Genomic DNA, 23,455 nt, shown 5'->3' with positions numbered 1-23,455 from the left:
ATGCGCTAAATTCTTCCTCATCAGGTGTCGACAAGGTCGTGATATCGCTGCAGTCTAGTGAAGCAGGATGCCCCGAAAACTTAGCTTTGATGACAGGTGATTCTGTGAGTGACCCGACGGTGGGAGCTGACTGACCTGTCATTCCTTTAGCAAATGCCATGAGTCGTAACGTAAATGACAGTTGTCAGCACTTGGTTAAATAGCTTGGTTAAATAAATGATTTTGATAAATGATTGTTACGTTGATTAATGTTAACAATGTGGGTCTCAGTGTGTGTCAAAACACAACCGCAAGAGTTACAAATATTTGCCGATGTTGCGCTTCAAATGCTCTTGGGCGTTTTATTGTGAAAGTCCGGCGACTGGCCCCGCCCCGGTTTCCCTTTTTCTTATTTCGTTTTGAAAGTGGAGAAAAGGAGAATGAGTAAATCAGTATATCGCAAATGTGTTTTACCGATTTACGGAAACGAAACACAGCATAAAAAGACGTTGTTCAATTTTCATTCTACACATGAATAATGAATTGCACTTCATGCACGGACCCCTAATAAAGATCTGTGTACGTTTACTGTAAAATTAAGCATGTATTAGTATTTAAAAATACCATGTCATACTGTAAATCTTTTATAATTAATAACTTAACTTTGGTGCATAGTTCCAGGGTCAGACCACTTTCCCCCTGATCTACTAGAGGTGTACTATCACCACACAAAGATCTGATCTGTGTATTTTTACTGTATAGTTTAGGATTTATTAGTATTCAAAACTACCATGTCATACTGTAACTGTATGGGCTGTATAGTCAACTTGTATAGCCGGCTGTCATCGCTCCACCGCTGGTTGTCTAGGTGGTGTCCTGCAAACGGTGTGGGCTTTGTGGCTAATTGGAGCACTTTTTGGGGAAATCCTGGGCTGATTAGAGGAGACGGCGTCCATCCCACGTTGAACAGAGCCTCTCTGCTCTCTAGTAACATGGCCATGTTGCTTAGTCTCCCCACCCTGTGACAACTCAGAGTGGAGCCCAGGACGCAGAGTGGCATCGCAGTCTTACACGTCTCTCTGCATGTTCTCTACAGCCTCCACCCACCCTTAGTCTTAGTTATCGCATAGAGACTGTGTCTGCTTCTCGACCACCTAAACTATACAAGTCACAAACAAATCAAAGAGGAGAGACCTACCAGAATTTAATAAACCTCAAAACAGTTCCTCTTACAGAACAAAGTAACAGTAAGCTAATAAAGTGTGGTTTATTAAATATCAGATCTCTCTCATCTAAATCCTTTTTAATAAATGACTTGATAAGTGACCGTCACATAGATCTGTTCTGTCTCACTGAAACCTGGCTGCAGCAGGATGAATATGTTACTTTAAATGAGTCGACTCCAATGAGTCACATCAACTATCATGTTCCAAGAAGTGCAGGTAGAGGTGGAGGAGTAGCAGCAATTTAGAAATCAGATTTATTAATTACCCCTAAACCTAAACATAGTTATAACTCATTTGAGAGCCTCACTCTCAGCCTTTCTTACCCAGACTCTAAAACTCAGAAGCCAGTTGTGTTTTGTATTGTTTACCGTCCTCTTGCTCCATATTCGGAGTTCTTAACTGAATTCTCTGAATTCTTATCTGACTAAGTTCTTAGCACAGATAAAGTCATTGTAGTGGGAGACTCTAACATTTCATGTAGATGTTGACAGCAACTGTCTCAGCACTGCTTTTAACTCCTTAATAGACACTATTGGTTTTACACAGCAGGTAAATGAACCCACTCATCGTTTAACCACATCCTCGACCTTGTCCTGATATTATGGGGTTGAAATTGATAATTTAATAGTTCTTCCCCAAAACCCTCTGTTATCTGACCATTTCTTATTAACTTTTGAATTTAGCATAATTGACCTTACAATAGCTGGAAAGAACTGTTACTATAGCAGATGTTTATATGACAACGCTGTTGCCAGATTCAAGCAGATGATTCCATCATCTTTTGCCTCAATGTCTTGCAGATACACAGAGAACAGTCACCTTAATCCTTATGAACAGGTTGACTGTCTTGTAGATGATGCTGCAGCTTCTCTACGTACAATGTTAGACACAGTGGCTCCTCTGAAGAAGAAGACAGTGAATCAAAGGAGTTTAGCTCCGTGGTATAACTCAGAGATCCGCAGCCTAAAGCAAAGGACTAGACAACCAGAAAGACAGTGGCGTTCCAACAAAATAAATGTAAACTGCATTGCATGGAGGGAGTCTAATGAAATCTAGTGCTGCTAGAAAAACATATTATTCCTCCCTAATTGAGGAAAACAAAACCACCCCAGGTTTCTTTTCAGCACTGTAGCCAGGCTGACAAAGAGTCAAAGCTGTATTGAGTCTACTATCCCCTTAAATCTCAGCAGCAATGACTTTATGAACTACTTTACTAATAAAATTATCATCAACAGAAAAAACATTCAGCAGCGACTTCTTCCAAATGACAGAAAGCACTGTCTAGATCCATCAACTTTAAATTTATTAAATCCTCTGTCTTACCTAGACAGCTTCTTCCCCATAACTCATATGGAGTTAACCTCAATAATCAACTCTTCCAAGTCGTAGATCCAATCCCAACCAGATTACTCAAAGAAGATCTACCTTTAATAAGGTCGTCCATATTAAATCAAATCAACCAATCTTTACAACTAGGCTATGTACCACAGGCTTGTAGGTGGCTGTGGTCAAACCTCTATTGAAAAAAACAACCCTTGACCCTGGACAACTAGCCAACTATAGGCCCATTTCAAATTTACCCTTTATTTCCAAGATTCTGGAAAAAATCGTGGCTAAACAATTATCTGACCACCTGAGTGGGAATAACCTGTACGAAGATTTTCAGTCAGGATTTAGAAAACATCATACCACAGAAACAGCTCTGGTTAGAGTCACTGATAATCTTCTATTATGGTCTAGTTTCTGTCCTTGTCCTGTTAGATCTTAGTGCTGCATTTGATACAATTGATCATAACATTCTATTACAGACACTAGAACATAGAATTGTGATTAATGGAACAGCATTGGGATGGTTTAAATCCTATTTGTTGAACAGATTCCAGTTTGTTCATGTTAATGAGGTATTCTCCACATGCACAAGGATTAGCTATGGAGTACCACAGGGTTCTGTGCTTGGTCCAATTCTGTTTAGCCTATACATGTCTCCTCTAGGTGAGATTATTAGAAAGCATTCTATTAATTTTCATTTTTACGCAGATGATACTCAGCTATACATGTCCTTGGAACCAAATGAAACAGATCAACTAGTTAAAATTCAGGGTTGTTTAAAAGACACCAAATGGGCCTAAAAATCTGAGAGAGACACTATTGAGTCAGATAGCCACCCTGGATGGCATAAAATTAGCTTCAGATTCTACTGTGAGGAACCTTGGTGTCATCTTTGACCAGGATCTCTCTTTTACATCATACATTAAACAAATCTCCAGAACCGCCTACTTCCACCTTAGAAATATAGTTAAAATCAGAAGCATCCTCTCTCAGAGCGATGCAGAGAAACTGATCCATGCATTTGCTACCTCTAGGCTGGACTACTGTAACTCCTTACTCATAGGATGTCCTAACAGCTCCTTAAAAAGCCTACAGCTTATTCAAAATGCTGCAGCCAGAGTTCTGACAGGACTTAGAAAGAGAGATCACATTTCTCCTACATTAGCTTCTCGGCTGCCTGTAAAATGTAGGATAGAATTTAAAATTCTCCTACTCACCTACAAAGTACTCAATGATAAAGCTCCTTCTTATCTTAAAGACCTTATAGTTCCTTATGCTCCCAGCAGAACACTTCGTTCTCAGAGCGCTGGGCTACTTGTGCTTCCTAGAGTGTTTAAATGTAGAACAGGGGGCAGAGCTTTTAGCTACCAAGCTCCTCTCCTCTGGAACCAGCTCCTTCTTCAGGTTCGAGAAGCTGACACACTCTCCACCTTTAAGATTAGGCTTAAAACCTTCCTTTTTGATAAAGCTTATAGTTAGAGATGGTTCAGGTCACTGGCAATTATTGTTAGTCACAGGAACCATCTCTTAGTTAAGCTGCAATAGACATAGACTGCTGGGGGACTTAATTTATACACTGAGCTCCTCTGTTTCCTTCTATCTCCTCTGTCCAATAACCTCCCATCATTGTCCCATGTTTAACTAACCTTGTCTATTTCTCTCCAGTAGTTGTGCCCCCCCCATTTTCCCTCCCTCCCTCTGTTGTTGCTTGTTGTTGCTTGTTGCTGTGATTTTCTCTCTCTCTATCATCTCACCCCAACCGGTCGAGGCAGATGGCCACCCACATCCAGTCTGGTTCAGCTGGAGGTTTCTTCCTCGTTAGAGAGGGAGTTTTTCATCTCCACTGTTGCTGTCAAATTAAATGTTTGCTGTATGTGGGATTTGTTGGGTTTAGTTGTGTGAGGTTTTAAACCTTACTTTGTAAAGTGCCTTGAAATAACTTTGTTGTGATTTGGCGCTATATAAATAAAATTAAATTGAATTGAATTGAACTTTAATGATCAATAACTTGATTTTGTTGCATAGTTCCACGCCCAGACCACTTTCCTCTTGTATTTTTACTGTATAGTTTAGGATTTAGCAGTACTTGAAAGTACTATGTTATACTGTAATACAGTCAACTTTGATGATTAATAACTTGACTTTGGGGCATAGTTCCAAGACCAGACCACTTTCTCCTATTTCTGCTAGATGTGTACTATCACCACACAAAGAGTCGTGTATTTTTACTGTATAGTTTAGGATTTAGCAGTACTTGAAAGTACTATGTCATACTGTAATAACTTTGATGATTAATAACTTGACTTTGGTGCATAGAACGACGGCTCACTTGACCGCAGTAGTTAAACTCCCCAAATCGTTTTGTCTTTCTCCAGAATGTGTACATTCTGGAGAATACATAGCAGAAACTAACAAATGTCAAATCGGCGCAGCCACTGCGCCTCAGTGACGCCCGTGACGTCATTCTGGATATCTTTAGACGTCTTTAGACATCTGTAAATATGAAAAATTATGTGACTGACATCAGCGACGTAATTTCAAATATCCGAAATTCGACCTGTGCATAGGTAGAATTAAGTTGTGCATATCTGAAATTCTCTTTCTGCCTAGGCGAAAATAAATTGTGGATATCCAAAACTCCCATTCTGCCTAGGCAGAATACTATTTTGGATATCTAAAATACAATTACGGAGAGTCTATCTAAGTGTTTTATGTTAAAACGGCGCATGTAAAAAGCTTTGCCATATCTGAAAAGGAATTCTACCTAGTCAAAACTGTAATTGTAGAAATCTGGAACTACATATATCTATAATTGAATTACGACTAATAATAAGTTAGTTTGAGATATCCAAAACTGTATTTTAGATATCCATAAAATGTGGCGAATTATAGGTATCTGTAATTGCAATTGTGCCTAGGTAAAAAGGAAGTATGGATATCCAAAATGCAAACTGTGCCTAGGCAGAATGCAGTTTTGGATATCTGAAATTCTCTTTCTACCTAGGCGAAACTGAATTGTGGATATCCAAAACTACTTTCCCATTCAAATTAATGGGCAATTCTGCCTAGGCAAAATGGAATTACAGCTATCCAAAACTCAAATTGTGCCTAGTCAGAATGTAGTTGTGGATACCTCAAATGATAGTTTTGACTAGGTGGAAATACATTCCGGATATCTGTCATTTGAATTCTGACTATCTAATAAATACATATGTATAATTGAATTACAACTAGTAATAAGTTAGTTTGAGATATCCAAAATTGTATTTTAGATATCCGTAAAATGCAGCGAATTATAGATATATTATAGATATCTGTAATTGCAATTGTGCCTAGGTAAAAAGGATTTACGGATATCTAAAATTCGAATTGTGCCTAGGCAGAATGTAGTTGTGGAGATCTTGTATTCCCTTTCTACCGAGGCCAAATTGAAATGTGGATATCCAGAACTACGTTCCCATTCAAGTCATAGCAAAATTGAATTACGTATATCTAAAATTCCACTTGTGCCAAGTCAGAATGTTATTTTGGATATCTAAAATACAAATAGTCACCTTAAAACACTTAAATGTTAAAACGGCTTGCTGTTACAGATATTCGTAATTCCCCTTGTGGATAGGAGAAACTGAATTGTGGATAGTCTATTATCCCATTCAAGTCAATAGGCAATTCTTACTAGTCAAAATGGAGTTTCCGATATCTAAAACTGTACTTGTGCTTAGTCAGAATGTAGTTGCAGATATCTTAATTTATACTTTGACTAGTCAGAAAGTCTGACAAATATCTTATAAATGCTACAATTGCGCAATAGCAAACATGACGTCATTTCAGATATCTGATATTAAGTCATGGATAGTCAAAATGTACTTGTATATATCTAAAACAGTACTTTTTCCTAATCCAAATACTTTCAGTCTCAAAGTCCTTAAGTGTTTAAACGGCTTGCCATTCAAAAATAAAATAACGGGACTGTTACAGGAGTTTGAGCACTGCTTTCAGATTTTTGGTGAACAAGAGAAAGGCTTTTAAGTTTTTTGATCGCCATTTACTGTGAATCCATCTGATCGATCTGTCAGCATCCAACTTGTAATAATAGACTTGCAGTGTGACTCGGATTTGGAGGGCACATTTGCCAGAGCTGGCATGAACACATTTTATGAGAATCTTTTGCCACGTTACCCTAACTTGACAGCCTTCAATGCAAAACTGTTCTGCATGTTGGGAACCACATATCTTTGTGAGCAAGTTTTCTCTGTAATGAGCATAAATAAAACAAAGCTTGAATCACATCCTAAAGTTGGCTGCCACTGATATTGATGCGCCGGTGAAAGCTGAAAGATGCCAGGTATTAGAAGTCAAATGAACTATGCAACCCCAATTAAAGTGCTGCATGAGACATCCTGATATAGTTCTGTGAATCACTAAGGCATTGTGTGTTCTTTGTCCTTTTCCAATAATTTCAGGTGTTTTATGTTTAATAGTGATATTGGGCTTTTGGACACAATGTCATCAGGCTCCAGCTTTATGTCCTAGATCATATTAAAACAAAGACAACAATCTGAAGTCTCTCTCTCTCTCACTCACACACACACACACACACACTGAAGGACCACATGCGCAGTTTGTGATCCTGACACAGGGCGAAGATGAAGGAATCTTCCTCTAGTTCTCGAACAGCCAGACTGAGGGCCAGGTCAGCCGGACCGTGCTCCCCCCTGATGGATGAGGGCATCCAGCCTGAGAGTCTCTGCATCATAGAGCTTCTCTTCAGCTTCAGCACAGACATGCTGCCTGGAAATAAGTCAACATGCAACGTCTTTAGCAGCAGTTACTTGAATTGAAAGTTATTTAACAAAAATAAAGGATGTTTTCCTGGTGCAGCTATTTAACCTTGTCTAATTAACCCTCTGAACTGTAGTGAGGTCCCTTAATGACCGTCACCAGGACCTCCGCAGATCAGCTGGAGACTGTTCTGTGTCTGACTACAGTTCTTTTATATGTTCCCTTTAGTTCATTAATTCATTCAATGTAATATTCAAACCACAACTAATTATACTTATTTTGTAGAATTTAAGCCTAGATTACTACAGTAACCTTTTTTTCTGCCAACTATACTACACACTCTCTGGAATAACAGCAGGAGGGCTGAGCATAACAAACGAAACACAGCTGAAAATAACATTTGGTCCAATTTTGACTTCATTTTAAAAAGTGCCAAATATTAGTTATTGAGTACAGAGATTTACATTCCTCCTCCTCTACTCTCCTACAGCAGCCCTTGATTATTTTTCTCTACTGAAGATGCACCAAAAAAAAATAAAAATAAAATAAAAAAATAGAAAATCAACCCAGAAATAATTTTTTATCATCAGTGATAAAGTTCCAACTAAGCTATATATCACAATAATCACAAAAGAGCAACAAGATGACCCTGACCTGGGACTTGGTCCAAATCAGGGGATATTACTGTGGAGGGGCTCAGCTGCAGAACGATGAGACGGGACATTTTGTCCAGCGAGTACAAATAAAAACATTTATTGTGCCAGATCTACTGTACATACTCAGAAACAGAACTGGTACCATGTAGTCCATAGATACTTAAGGACAGCAGCATGTAGAGAATCATATAAAAGGCTAAATGGAATGCTTTGTTCAGTAATACTGATCTGTACCATAGAAACAGGAGGAATCGGCTTCATCCAGGCTTCACCTGAGCAGGTGAGCACACAGGAAGTCATTAATGAGCCTGGAGCTGTGGCGGCAGTGTGTCTGTACAAACGAAGGCTTAAAGAACGGGTGGGGTCACACAGTGCTTTTGGTGGGAAGCTCCGTGCTGTTGTGCCTCGTCTTGCGTGATGTGCCATCATCTCTCGGCCGTGCCTTCTGCAGGTTGGACATGGCGGCGGTGCGTTCAATGTCGATGAGAGCATATAGCTCAGTGCGGCGAGTGGGGGTGGTGGGGGGGTAATGGCGAAGTGGGGGTGCGGGGTGTATGAGGGTTGCTGCCATCTGAGGCGCCTTTGTTTCCTGCACCACTGTCCATCTCCACCTCAATGTAGTTGAGGGTCTTGGGGGGGTCCGGGTGACCAAGAAGCGGTGTTCTGCGGAAGTCAAAGTTAAAGATAGTGGGGCCATCGGCACGGCGCCGGGCAGTGTCTGGCCGGTGTGCACTGAGTGGCGCTGTCACATTCTCCGTGTTGACGTAGTTGTGCGAGGGCTCGAGGGCAGCAGACAGGGGGTGAGAGTAGGAGTGGTGCAACAGGCCGTGGTTGGGGTGGTGGTTGAAGCCATTAAGTGACGGTGTCTTAAGGCCACCGCTCTCCTCATCCTCAAAGCTCGGCTTCCGTGCCTCCCACACTGGGGGAAGCGCTGGCAGGTTCTCGTAGTCCAGCAGGGCCGTGCGCCGCTGGGCTGAGTTGTTGACATTCTGCAGGTCGGGAGTGATGGGGGGCGGCCGTTGCCGACGAGAAGCTGTGGATGGATTGGAGGAACCACTGGAGTGTATGAGGGCCTGCTCGGCCTCATTGGGGTCCTCTGTGTGGCCATTAGTCTCTTGGGGCCCCTGGGCCTCCTTTTGCTCCTGCTGCCTCTTTTCCCTCTCCATTAGTTGCCTCTGAACTGGGGTTGGGCCCAGCACAAAACGCACCCCCTGAGGCTCCAGCAGCACCTGGGGTTCAGGCTGGGAGGGTGGGGCCGGAGGGTCGCCGCGGACCCTCGGAGGGGGCGGGGGAGTCGGAGGACAGTGGGACTGGGGTGATGTGGGACTCTCCAGAGGGGTGGTGACTGTCAGTGGGCTGGGCTGGTCCTCCAGAAGCGTGGTGGTGTTGACATATGTATGGACCTGCATCAGTGTGAGTTCAGTACAGGACAACAATTCAGTTACCAAACAGAACTAACTAATCAAATATGAATGTTTCACTGGCTAGAAATTAACTATAATTAGTTATTTATTGCCACTAATGTTTAGTAAGTCATCTCAGCTAGGTAGAGTCAGACTACAGAACGTCTCACCGCGTCATCAGCCACTAGCAGAGGATGAGTAGACTCCTCCCCCACCGACGGAAGACGGGTGCTGGCCACAGACGGGTGACGGGTGGAGGGGTGAGATGGAGCTTCACCCACTGAGGGAATCCTGGTCACACCATTTGGCACCGTTGGCACTGAGTAACCTAGAGCTAATTACAACACATACACATCTAGATCATAGTCGACTGAATGCACTGTGATCTTCACTGCGGATTTACGTTTCTCCGCTGATGGTGACATCTAATGTGTTCTAGGGTACAGCAGTATTGATTTTTCTGGAGATGCTAATTAACAATCGACAAATTGCTGATTGAAGTGAAAAATGAGTTTGATGACCTGAGTCCTACTCATTAATCACCTCCAGAACACTCTTTGCTCATTGATTTGGAGAGAGAGCAATACCTGCAGGAGTTTGTGCAGGCTGGTGACTGGGCTCCAGCACGGCCTCCTCCACCACACTGATGCTGTGATTGTGCATCACCTCTTGCAGCATGTTGAAAATCTCTTCAGCTCGTGGACATTTAAAAGCAAAAATGCCTGAAAACATAAAACCTATGTCTTAAAAAGACTCTGAGGAAGCAACATTCTCGCCTGGTTAACATCCAGCAACCTGTATGACCAGTCAGTGTGACCCAGAGTGATTGCGTCCAGTTTCTGCTATGCTTAACTGTGTTCATCGTGTTTGTTTAAATAAAAGACAAAGAAAAAACCCATTCAGACCTAATCCACTTCTGTATGTGGTCTATGTCTCCATTACGGTGAGATAGTTTGGTTCAGGACTTGTGTCTCATCACTTCACTACTGTAAAATGTTGTCGCTGATCAGTGAAACATGCAGGACGCCAACAACGAAGCCAGGCTCAGTAGAGACAGGGGAATGTTTGATGTGTTCAGGAATTTAGAAAGTAAACACATTTGTTGTTCTTTTTCACGTGGCTCACCTCAGTTCACAAACAGTATGGCACAGAATCCTTAGACATGAGCTTCAAGTTCTGTAATGTGATCTTAAGTATTGTTTTTGGTTACAGGCATACAGGAATTCAGAGGACCAAGACGCCTACCTTGGCCTGTCTGGCAGCGGCGACCACTCTCAAATGAGAACAAGTTAGAGTCATAGCCATAGCGCCGCAGGCATAAATATGGCCACCTGACGTCATCTCGGCGATGGGTGTGGAGTACGAGCTCAGAGTCAGTCAGCTCCATCACACCTGAGCCCAGCTCATTCCCATCGTCGTCAACGTTGATCACCTGGAGGAAACAGAAGTTTATCAGTCAAACTGACTTAATGACCAATAATCAAGTGTTTATTGAATTCATTCTTTTCTCTATCAATGAACAGTTGTTAACTTAGAAATTAAGTGTGGTATTGGGGCCATGCAACTCACAACAATAAGAGAACTTGTCTAGTGACAAATCTGTGCGTTGAGTTAAAACCTGTGATGGATGATCAAAACATAGTTACAGACAGAAAATGTGATGATTAAGTGTCTGATCTGACGACATGAAGCATCTTCTCATCCTGAAGTGTGGTTCAGGTGCAACAGTAATAAATGAGCAAAAGTGTTCTAAGTTTCATCATAAAACTCATGTCATAATGAGTAATGTTAATTTGGGTGATTATTATTATTAAGTAAGTCTAATATGTGAATATGTCAGCATTTACAGAATTGCCCTGAAGGTTAAGATAGGGCATTGGCCATTCTCTGTCAGACTCTTTTTACAACTGCATAATAACATTTAGGGACTTGTAACTCAGGTGGGACAGGACCAGGTTGCAAGCTGGTCAGTGTTAGAACGACAAGCCCATGAGACCCATCCTGAAGGCGCTAACCCTCTAAAAGCAACTCAAGCACTTATTGAAATTGTGAAATCAGCATTTTGTAAAACTTCAACCACAGTGATTAGTGAATAATCCAGGGTGTGAGCTTGAATGACTCTGAGCTTCCAACAGGCTGAGGCACGAATTACCTTGAATTTACTTAGATGATTATCTGGAATTGACTCTTTCTCTGGACAGCTTAAGCAGCTACCCATGGCTTCTTCAGAGCACCATGTGACATCTGGGAAACCAGAAACACACACGTTAAAACCTGTAAACAGAAACCAAAAAGCTTTGGGTCTCTGCGTAGAGGCAAACTCACCTAAATCCTGCCTCCAGTAGCCCTGGTCCCATCCTCAGAGCCTGAGGGACACTCATGCTTTAGTGGATCGGCAAACATGCAGAGCAGAGCTGCACAGACATATTTAAAAATGTTGCTGTGGTTAAGTTTCAGCTTTTTTTGAAACTACGTCGACAGGTTCTAGGAAAATCTAAGAAAAATCGAGAACATAACGGATTAATGATACATGCAGCACTTCCTCCATCTCATGCTTTTAAAATCACCAGACTTTGCTTTGAATTTCTATATCTGGTGTCTACCGTCATCCAGACACCAACTAAACTGACTCACACAATGATCGATTTATTGATTTATGTGCTATATTAGTTTAAAATAGAACATTAAAGCATGTAGCCTTAGTCTGTTTTACTGGCTCGTCAGAAAAATTACAAGAGCACTCACTGTTGGACTCAAATACAAACTACAGAGCTGGAAAGTAGCCAAGTACAGTTCCTCAAGGCCTGTATATAGAAACTTCGAGTAAGTATTGATTATGAGCCATTAGCATTGGTAGGACATAAATCATAGAATTTTATGAAACCCAACCTGTAATTATATTTTTTTCAAAGAAATATAATTAATAGTGTGAAAATTCCAAACTAATAATAATATTAATGACCATTGATTTATTTAACAATCGCTAACATTTTATTCACTCTTGGTCCAAAACAACATAGCAAAGGGTTCAAGTCTAACTTTCTGATTTTACGTTTGCTTCTACAGAACCGTTTCAAGTATTCTATGGGTAGAACTACCATCAGTACTTCAGCTGGACATAAACATTTATCTCATGGGACTAACCCTACTTTAACCTTCTTTTATGCCTGTGGTTTGTTACTGTACGACTGATGGCAGGAGACCAACAAATACCAGTAAAAACGTTTACAAGACACAGCATATTGGTTTAATATTGTATTTAATAAGTATATCAAGGTTAATACCAAGCGGTTAAAGTTAACTCAGTTGAGACAGAGTGTGTGTTTACCAGCAATGGCCCAACTAACTAAGTAACCAACTAACTAAGCATGCGCCTAAAGCACCGTTTACACTAACTCCAACTACCTAAGTCACACTTATTACAAACTTATTGAGTCAGTAAGACCTAACTCATACGAACTTCATGTAATGGCAGCTAGTTAGCTCGGAGCTAACACGACTTCAATAAGCTAACACTGATTTCAGCTAATTAGCTTCGAGGCTACACTTAGCGCATTTCGTCCGGTAGCCTTCTACAAGCCCGAACTCACCACCTATTCCTCAGAGTCATACTCACCAGAACCGCTGGTGTGGTGGTATAAAGCGTTCAAACTTTCCCCCAGATCAGTGTAGTAGCTCGGATGCGTCCACGTACTTCGCTGACCAGTAGGCGAAGAAGCCAGCTAGGGTTAGCTCGCTGCTACAGCCGCAGAGCGTCCATCTTTCCTCTGCGCTACTAGAGCGCCAAAAACAATCACAACTTCTTTCAAACCTGTCTAACGCTGTTTATTATGCTTATCAAACAATAGAAAACGATTTAAATCCATACACTGTCCTCCGTGGTTCCCTGTAATGTGCGACCTTTCGCCCAAATACACTTTTTTGTTCCTGAAAATCAAGTTTTACGGTGGGGACGAGTCTGTATCGTTAGCTTTTAGGTGCTAAATCACGGCTGCTAAACTTCCGACACTTCCAATGTGCTAAAGACCCGCGGCACGACGCATGCGCGGGTCGACCGGACTGGGACGGGGGGGTACTTTGTCTGAACACTGAGCTTCCTGAAGTAGTACCGACAACACTAGCGGCGTGTTCACGCATTATGTTGAACGTCATTCAAATTTGGTTCTTTTACTGCTCAAATATTACCGGGTAAACTCAGGGTCAGTTTATTAGGAATAATGTATAGTATGTTACATAAATAATAAAGTTTTCTCTATTAGGAATATCTGTTATTAAAATATAAAAATAGAATTGTCAGGTTTCCATCAGTACAGTCTCTATTGCCTGGTACACGGGATCTCTGTGGAAAGAGAATCAGTACACGTGATTAGCAGCTGGTTTTGAGGAGGTCAACTGACCTGCGGGTGCTTCACCCACCTTTCTGGACACTGTAGTTCACATTTTCATAGATGGGGTAAAGGAGGTTCTCCTGCTCATAGCGAAGCTTCCGGGCTCTCAGAACGTCTCGAACACACTGATGCAAGTACGAGTACTGACACTGAAAACACAGCACGTCACAACAGGTAAGACAACAATACGAAGCTCTAATCTCACATCTGCAGACTTTAGCTTAGATATGGGATCACATGGCTGATCCGACTCTAGGTCCACATCTGATATAACCTTAGATCCAGCATCAGTGATGAAGCTGCTTTCCTGTCTCTCTGTGTTCTGATGGTTGCTTGATAGAAACATATCCAGTATCCTTAAACTCTGCCCTGCCTTGCCCCTCAAAACCCCCCAGTCCAGCCACGATGAGGTCCTCTGCTCAGATCACTAGTCTGACTTCATGTTCAGTCTGAACCAGTTCACTTTTGCACTCAGACTCAGACCAACAGGACACATCCCAGGACACCAGAGTGCATTGTAGAGACATTCTAAATGCTGTTTGAAGGCAGGTATGAGGACAGTAATGATCCAAGCTGTCTGTTTAGTGTGAAACTTGTTCACAGTATTCACCATCAGCATAACATAAAGGTTCACAAGTGCTCACATAGTTCTGATACATGACTTCCCATAATGCCATACTGTAAGAGGTTTGTCCTACCTCTGTCTGCACCATGTGTGATCGATGTAGTCTCAGATCAAAAACGGATCCGTAGATGTCCACCGTGTCCTTGCTGTCCAGCTGCTGCAGCACTCGATCCAAAACAATGAAGGTTCCTGTGCGTCCCACTCCAGCGCTGACAAACACACACAGTCATCTTCAGTTCAACAGGGACTGAAACGCTGACCCATCCACATTGGGCCCACTTCTGCTGGAGGTTACCCCTTTCCACTGTTGTTATTAGTTATTACTTATTACTTATTACTTATTACTTATTACTTATTAGTTAGTAACAGGTGGGGCTGATGGAGTGGGCCCCGGGAATTTCTTGTGGTTGTGGCCTCCCTACTCCTTGACAACTCAGAGTGGAGACCAGGACGCAGAGTCACAGTCTTATATGCCTCTGCATGCTCTCTACAGCCGCCAGCCCCTCTTAGTCTTAGTTCTCGCATAGAGACTGTGTCTGCTCCCTGACCACCTAAACAGTGATTAGAGTGTACATATATGTACATATTGCACAGTTTTGCACAATATATTGCGCAAATATTGAACTGAACGAGTGTCTGTATTACTACTGATATAGTGGGTGGTTTGACAGTGTTGGTGTGGAAGGTGGTTAACATTGTTAATATTGTTGATTGTGCAGTCTGATCACAGCAGGTAGGAAGGATCTACGATATCTCTCCTTCACACAGCGAGGGTGGATCAGTCTGCTACTGAAGCTGCTCTCCAGAGCAGACAATGAGTCCTCCAGTGGGTGAGAGTCCTGGTCCAAGATGGATGTCAGTTTAGCCAGGACCCTTCTTTCACCCACCTACTGCACCATGTCCAGAGTGCAGCCCAGGACAGAGCTGGGCTTGTTGATGACCCTGTCCAGTCTCTTCCTGTCCCTCTCTGTGATGCTGCTGCTCCAGCAGACCACACCGTACAGGATGGATGATGCCACCACAGAGTCATAGAAGGTCTTCAGGAGTGGCCCCCTCACTCCAAAAGACCGCAGTCTCCTCAGCAGGTAGAGTCTGCTCTGACCATTCGTGTTATGAGTCCTGTCTTGTAAGAGTCCACTCTCTCAATGTCCATTCCCTGGACATCCATCTGTGGGATGACAGCAGGCTGCCATCTGCGGAAATCCACCACCATCTCCTTTGTTTTTCCTGCGTTGATCAGGAGGTGGTTCCGCTGGCACCAGTCCACAAAGTTGAGTTTGTCACTGAGTGAGTCCTCTGTACTCTGCATCGTCATTATCAGTGATAAGTCCGACAATCGCAGAGTCTTCTGCGAACACAGCTGTCCGTGTTGTGTCTGAAGTATGACGTATAGATGGTGAAGAGGAAGGGGGCCAGTACAGTCCCCTGTGGAGCCCCCCCACTGCAGGTCAGAGTGTCAGACACAGTCCATGGCTCTCACAAACTGAGGCCTGTTTGTGAGGTAGTTTATAATTCACTCCGTCAGATGGAGGTCCACACCAACCTCCTCCAGTTTGTGTTTCAGAAGCACCGACTGGATAGTGTTAAAAGCACTGGAGAAGTCAAAGAACATGATCCTCACAGTGTTGCTGGGCTTCTCCAGATGGGAAAGAGCTCGATGTAGGAGAAAGATGACGGCGTCCTCTACAGCAGGTCCAGGTAGCTTCACACTGCAGAGTGGAGGTGACCTAGGACCAGTCTCTCCAGTGTCTTCATCAGGTCTTCATCAGGTCTTCATCAGGTCAGGTCTTCATCAGGTCTTCATCAACAATCCTTGTTATTAAATGACTTGATTAGTGACCATCATATAGATCTGTTCTGTCTCACTGAAACCTGGCTGCAGCTGGATGAATATGTTACTTTAAATGAGTCGACTCCAATGAGTCACATCAACTATCATGTTGGAGTAGCAGCAATTTATAACTCAGACGTATTAATTACTGCTAAACCTGAACATAGTTACAACTCATTTGAGAGTATCACTCAGAGCCCTTCTCACCCAGACTCTAAAACTCAGAAGCCTGTTGTATTTTGTATTGTCTGTCGTCCTCCTGCTCCATATTATACTATTTAGAGTTCTTAACTGAATTCTCTGAATTATTATCTGGCTGGGTTCTTAGCACTGATAAAGTCATTGAAGTGGTGTCACCAACCGACGATAGAAGAAGGACCCAAATGCACAGCATTGACTTGAGTATGATAAGAAGGTTTATTAGCAAGGTCAGGCAGGCAGAGGTCATACACGGTGGAGTAGCAATCAGGATCCGACAAGAAGCAGGCAGAGACGTGGTCAAGATACAAGCAGAGGTCAACTTACAGTACAGGACGGTCATAGGCTAGGTAAGAGCAGGGTCGAGGACAAAGCACGGTCAGTAACACAGGGCAAGAGGTCAAGGAATGCTGGAATGCTAGTGAGGAATCAACGTAGACAATCTGGCAGGGAACTATGGCTAGAGGTGAAGCTTAAATACAACATGACTAATGACGGATGACATGCAGGTGATGATAACAACAGGAAGTAAAGCTGAGTTGACTGGATGAGGACTAAACAGGAAGTGGTAACAAAATAAAACCGGACATCACTAGACAAACGTAACTAAGAAACATGAATCGTGACAAGTGGGAGACTTTTACATTCAAAAAAAGATGTAGATGTGGATGTTGTTGATTCCTGATCGGAGCAGATTTACACGCTGAGCTTTTTTAAACTACCTGATCTTTCTTATATAGGTATATTTAGGCATACTTGTATTGTAGTAATAATAGTAAGTATTTGTGGCACCCTAACAGAAACTGGTGTGAGAAGGAGTGACCATTGCAATGATTGATGCCTGGTTCTGTATTAAAATATTCACATTTGTTTTAGGTTTACACCTTTGTCACTGTTGCAGCACTCAAGTCTTTGTTTAATAAAATAAATATCTTAAAATACTAAGCATTTCTTTCCATCCAGAGGAAGCTCTTCGGCTACGTCTTCTTCCTATTATATCCATCCATCCATCCATCCATCCATCCATTTTCATCCGCCTATCCGGGGCCGGGTCGCGGGCGCAGCAGTCTAAGCAGAGAGTTCCAGACTTCCCTCTCCCCGGACACTTCCTCCAGCTCTTCCGGTGAGACCCCAAGACGTTCCCAGGCCAGCCGAGAGACTCCAGCGAGTCCTGGGTCTTCCTCGGGGCCTCCTACCGGTGGGACATGCCCGGAACATCTCCCCAGGGAGGCGTCCAGGAGGCATCCGAACCAGATGCCCGAGCCACCTCAACTGGCTCCTCTCGATGTGGAGGAGCAGCGACTCTACTCCGAGCTCCGAACACCGACCGCATTACTGCAGCTGCCGCACCGATCCGTCTGTCAAACTCACGCTCCTTCCTTCCCTCACTCGTGAACAAGACCCCAAGATACTTAAACTCCTCCACTTGGGGCAGGAACTCTCCTCCAACCTGGAGAGAGCAAACCACCTTTTTCCGATCGAGAACCATGGCCTCAGATTTGGAGGAACTGATTCTCATCCCAGCTGCTTCACACTCAGCTGCAAACCGCACCAGCGCACGCTGGAGGTCCTGGCCTGATGAAGCCAACAGGACAACATCATCTGCAAAAAGCAGAGATGCTATCCTGTTGTCCCCAAACCAGACCCCCTCCGGCCCCTGGCTGCGCCTAGATATTCTGTCCATAAAAATAATGAACAGAACCGGTGACAAAGGGCAGCCCTGCCGAAGTCCAACATGCACCGGGAACAGGTCTGACTTATTGCTGGCAATACGAACCAAGCTCCTGCTCTGGTTGTACAGAGACCGAACAGCCCTTAGCAAAGGGCCCTGGACTCCATACTCCCGGAGCACCCCCCACAGGTGTCACGAGGGACGCGGTCGAATGCCTTCTCCAGATCCACAAAGCACATGTAGACTGGTTGGGCAAACTCCCACAAACCCTCAAGCACCCTGCTGAGGGTATAAAGCTGGTCCAGCGTTCCACGACCAGTCCGAAAACCACATTGTTCCTCCTGTATCCGAGGTTCGACTATCGGCCGAATTCTCCTCTCCAGTACCCTGGCATAGACTTTCCCAGGGAGGCTGAGAAGTGTGATCCCCTATAGTTGGAACACACTCTCCTGTCCCCCTTTTTGTAAAGAGGGACAACCACCCCAGTTGTCCAGTCCAGAGGAACTGTCCCCCTCCTCCACGCGATGTTTCAGAGACTTGAGGTACTCAGGACGGATCTCATCCACACCCGCTGCTCTGCCACCGAGGAGCTTACTAACTACCTATTATATCGTGTAGCTCAATGGCTAAAGTTCTTGACTCTGGAGTGGGGGATCTGGGTTCAATCCCTGTCTGAGTCATGTTTATGCAATCACATTATCATGTAAATATAATTATTTCCCAGATAAATAGATGTACATGCTTAATGTATTACCAATGTTCAGCTACATTATTTATTAGAAAAATATTCAGTTTTTCCAGTAGTATGTAAACTGCTCTGATGCAGGAGATCCTGGTTTGAACCCTAACTAGAAAAAGTCTTTCAACAAAATTCAGAAGAAGGATTTACAGGACTGTTGTCATGTGCAAAACAAACACAGAACTCAAGCTGCTTTTGTTTTATTTGTGCACAGCTCAGCTCTGAAACCTTTTCTTTGCAGATCTGATTAGCTTTACATTCAACTCATCAGGTAGTTTCAGTAATGTTTCAACCGATTAATTACAAATAGTTAATTAGAATATTTTACAGTATAATAAAAACCCACACTCCCCGCCTCAAAATATTTCACTATAAAAGCTATTCAATTGCTTATTAGCATGTTTTCTGCTTTTGACTGGATAGTTACTGACACTGTTTTAACTTTCAGTTCTTAAATATAACTACGTTGATTTCCTTCAGATAAATTGAGTTATATACTTAATATATCAGCAACTTTCAGCTATATTATAAAAGTATCATCTGTGACTAGTCATTCACACTGTTTTACACAGCAATTAAGCACACACACTTTTCAAAATAAAAGCACAAATTCATATCTTCAGCTTTATATAGCAGTATTTCTGCTTTCAAATTGTTTATTATGACTTTATTATATGACTATTTTACAGTTTAGTAATTAGGCACACAAAATTAAAAATTCAACTACTCCTACTTTTGATTCCAAAACCTTTATAAGTAATTATTGGAACTCAAATTGGCTTGGTAAGCTCAGTGACCACTGACCTCCATTCACAGGTGAATCCAATTATGAGAAAGTGTATTTCAAGGAGGCAATTTTCCCTCCTCTTTGAATATTCTCTGAAGAGTAGCAATATGAGGATCTCAAATGAACTGAAAACAAAGATTGTTCACCATCATGGTTTAGGGGAAGGATGCAGAAAGCTGTGTAGAAGATTTCAGCTGTCGGTTTCCACAGTTAGGAACATACTGAGAAAATGGAAGACCACAGGCACAGTTCAAGTCAAGGCTCGAAGTGGCAGACCAAGAAAAATCTCGAATAAACAGAAGCGACGCCTGGTGAGAACAGTCAACCCACAGACCAACACCAAAGACCTACAACTTCATCTTGCTGCAGACGAAGTCACTGTGCATCGATCAGCTGTGCAGAACACTACACTTTTAAGGAGATGCTGTATGTGAGAGTGATGCAGAGGAAGCCTTTTCTCCGCATTTCTCACAACTACTACACAGTAGTATATAACTACACAGCATTTCTAAAAAAAAAACCTGCTACCTACAGTAAAACATCATGTTCCATGATGCTGTGGGGCTGTGTGGCTGGGGCAGGGACTGGGAATCTTCAAAGTTGAGGGACTCATGGATTCCACTTAATATGAGCAGATTCTGGACACCAATGTCCAATGTTCAACAAGACAACAACCCTAAACACTCGCTAAAAATCTACTAAGGCATTCTTGTGATTGATTTGAATCATTTACTCTGAATAACTGTAGCAGCAAATAGGTAACATTAATCACAGAGTGTGTACCTGCAGTGGACCACAGTAGGCCCAGAGCCAGGAGTCCTGTTGACATAGTCCCGCACCGTTCGAACAAACTGAATAAGGGACTGAGTCGTCTCTGGGACGCCATGATCGGGCCAGACCGTGTAGTGGAACTGACGAACCAGGCGGGTGCAGCTCAGCTGCTCCTCCTAACACAGAGAATAAAAGAAGAATAGGATCAGTAGTACTAAGCGCAGGAAGAAGTGACAAAGAAAAAACCCAGAAGAGAAGGTCCTCGAACACAGAAACTCAGGCAAACTGAGTAAGTGGAACATACACTGCAGATGTTGAACTCTCGTATGGTCCACTCAGGTAACACAGACTCTGACAACATCTGGACGATTAGATCTCCGTAGTACAGAGGGTCCTGATCAAAGGGCCAGTAGTGGTCACACTTCACCTGCAGAAGAGCATCAATAGGATTTGAAGTCATAAGCCCTGTGAATACAGCACCAAAATCCAGGATCCAGACCAGGAGGTACAAACAGAAGCCTCTACCCACCCGGCCTTTCTCCACACACTGAGTGACCATCACAATGTTGTGAACGTTTTGCTCCCAGACCATTTTCCAGAAATCATCCTTTGTTCCTGGCAGAGGGCCCTGAGTGGCAATGTACTCCCGCCGGAGGTTAGTGCCCTGGGAAACACAGGGCAGGAGATCACATGTGGGCTCTGACAACTGAATACTCTTCCCTCTGCATCAGGTGAGCTTCTTACAGAGATGTAGCTGGCGTTGATGTAGTCGGAGCAGGGGTCATCGTCCACGTAAGAGAGCTTCACCCTCGTTGAGTCGTCTGGACAGAGAAACCACAGACACTCAGCCACAAAAGCTCGTTCCGCCTTTTTGTGTATGTGTGTGAGCATCACCCACAGGGCAGAATGTTGTTATATCTGTTCTTCCCACGGTTCTCCGCCTGAAGAGCAAAGTCCAGAGGCTGATTCCGTCCGACCTCCTTTAGGTCCTGACAGGAAGAAACCAACACAGCGCCACAGTCAAGCTTGCCAGCGTCACAGCTTGGAATGACTGGAGTTCCTACTGCAGTGTGTGACTGTTGACACAGTAGCATCGTGGTAACACTGACTATGTTAGTTTCTGTTTCTTGCTTTGGTAGTTCAAGACTTGGTTAAATTAACAAGTTGCTGCACACAAAAACTGTGTCTCATCAAACAACATGATAACAAACCTCATATTCTGAGGACAGCAGATAGTTGGAGTCGGCCTGCAGTTTGTTATAGTGAGACTCAAAGTTTGTGATCTTGATGGGACTGACGAACAAAAATAGTAAATGTTTAACACAAGAATAAAATGTTCAAAAAAACATAATTGACATTATTGGAGATGGTGGATTTCTCACCTCGAGATGTGTTGGTTGCTACAAGACAAAGCACGAGACAGATGTTAGTGAGTCTTGTTTATAAGTGACAATTTGCCTGCAGTCCGTTAATCTTTGATTTAAAATAAACTCAACAGTGACGACAGACCGGTAACATTCACTGCCTCTCAGCCTTCACTGGAACTTTTCCGTTTGTCTGTGCTGTGCAGTTTTGAATGTCGGTATATATTTACAGTAAAGCTCCAGCTTTAATGTTTAGTTCGAGTATAAGTGGTGGGTGATACTGCAAGCTTTGGAATCGATACGATACCACGTAAATACTGGACCAGTATCGCCGATATCGATACAGAGACTTTTTGATAACTAATGCATTATCAAATACAAATGCATTTTCATGACTTTCAGGTGTTTTGTTTGAAAGTGTATTATTAATTTAATAAAACCCAGACATAGTGAATATAAATATATAAAATAAATTGGTGGTGTTGCCACTGTATTTAACATATTATTTTTTGCCGGTTGTACAGGTCGCCGTTGTTGCATTTTTGGCTTCTGCTTCGTCTGTGTCCTCCTGCTTGTTTGTTTTTTTGCTGGCCCAAGTCCCTAAGTCATGTGAGATCTCAAAGCAGGAGGGTAGGTGAAGGGGGGTGGAAGTGTTAGTGCGCTGGTGTGTGTCTGCTTAGCTCTGGCATACAGACGCAGGCATTCTGCGTACACACAGGCACTTAGAGACACAGTCAGACACGATAGTTAAGTTCGGAGGAGTAAAAATTCAACCAAAGTATCAATATTTTTGTCGGGGTATCGATATCGATATCAATACAAGCATTGGTATTGATATTATCAACATTAGGCGTATATGTGGCATAGTTCTAAAGTCTGTGTCTTTATTGTCAGCTACACACTATTGCTCTACAAGGGTATGAGTTGTAGTAGTAGTACGATTAGTGTAGTCAGTAATGGTTTTACACTTCAGTCTAGTTCAGTCTGTTTAAGTATGACTGAGTCATCTCAGCGTTTTTCTTACCCTTGCCCTCCCAAGTGAAAACCAGGTCCAGGTCTTTCTCTCCTCATACTCATCCTGACTGGTTGGCGCTCCTCATCACTGAAACAGATAAACTGGAGAAACTAGAGTCCAGCACACCTGTGTGCACACCTGCCACAATTCCTGCTGTTAAAAACCATTCACTGCTTTAGTTACAGTTGCTACCAACTGGCTTAGTTACACTTACTATACACGGTCACTGGTTTAGTTACAGTTTCTATAGATCCTCACTGGTTTAGTTACTGTTACTACCAACATGCATTGGTTTAGTTAAGGGTACTACCAACACTCACTTGTTTAGGTACAGTTACTACCGACACTCACTGGTTTAGTTACAGTTTCTACAGATTCTCACTGGTTTAGTTATAATTACTGCAAAAACTGACTGGTTTAGTTACAGTTACTACCATCCCTCACTTTTTTAGTTATAATTACTACCAACACTCACTGGTTTACTTACAATTACTACTTAAATGGCAAGTACTTACCCTTTCCAAGTCCTGTGTCTGCAGATGAGCAAAGCTGTGACACCTGCCAACATGGCAATGAGAAACATTCCTGCACTGACGCCTTCAACGACTCCACTCAGACGCTCTGGGAAAAAGAAGAGCCTAATGTTTCTGATGAGTTTGACATGTGGAATGGGACATAACACACTGACAG

General features: G+C 42.9%; 2 protein-coding genes across 6 annotated transcripts in view; both read right to left on the bottom strand.

The window, feature by feature from the left end:
- Positions 1-8,053: 8,053 nt before the first annotated feature.
- LOC114857011 (fibroblast growth factor receptor substrate 2-like) lies at positions 8,054-13,630 on the bottom strand. The gene is given in 8 exon segments (XM_029153045.3): positions 8,054-8,498; positions 8,500-9,375; positions 9,546-9,709; positions 9,963-10,097; positions 10,621-10,807; positions 11,528-11,619; positions 11,701-11,869; positions 12,992-13,630. Coding segments are annotated over 6 exon segments (1,590 nt in total). The 5' UTR covers positions 11,594-11,619; positions 11,701-11,869; positions 12,992-13,630; the 3' UTR covers positions 8,054-8,336.
- The window catches only part of LOC114857010 (receptor-type tyrosine-protein phosphatase beta-like), a 32,110-nt gene continuing 22,219 nt past the window's right edge, over positions 13,565-23,455 (bottom strand). For all 5 annotated transcript variants that reach the window (XM_029153043.3, XM_055509963.1, XM_055509962.1 and 2 more), the window contains 12 exons: positions 23,281-23,386; positions 22,775-22,852; positions 21,769-21,786; positions 21,598-21,679; positions 21,285-21,375; positions 21,131-21,207; positions 20,916-21,050; positions 20,691-20,813; positions 20,399-20,562; positions 14,462-14,597; positions 13,792-13,912; positions 13,565-13,714 (listed from right to left, as the gene is read on the bottom strand). In XM_029153043.3, the coding sequence (XP_029008876.3) occupies positions 13,692-13,714; positions 13,792-13,912; positions 14,462-14,597; positions 20,399-20,562; positions 20,691-20,813; positions 20,916-21,050; positions 21,131-21,207; positions 21,285-21,375; positions 21,598-21,679; positions 21,769-21,786; positions 22,775-22,852; positions 23,281-23,386 (1,154 nt within the window). In that variant the 3' untranslated portion in view covers positions 13,565-13,691. The remainder of the gene's footprint in view (positions 13,715-13,791; positions 13,913-14,461; positions 14,598-20,398; positions 20,563-20,690; positions 20,814-20,915; positions 21,051-21,130; positions 21,208-21,284; positions 21,376-21,597; positions 21,680-21,768; positions 21,787-22,774; positions 22,853-23,280; positions 23,387-23,455) is intronic.

The sequence above is a fragment of the Betta splendens genome, chromosome 6 (assembly GCF_900634795.4).
Source record: "Betta splendens chromosome 6, fBetSpl5.4, whole genome shotgun sequence".
NCBI classification, from domain to species: domain Eukaryota; kingdom Metazoa; phylum Chordata; class Actinopteri; order Anabantiformes; family Osphronemidae; genus Betta; species Betta splendens.
This window is presented reverse-complemented; position numbering and strand designations above follow the sequence as displayed.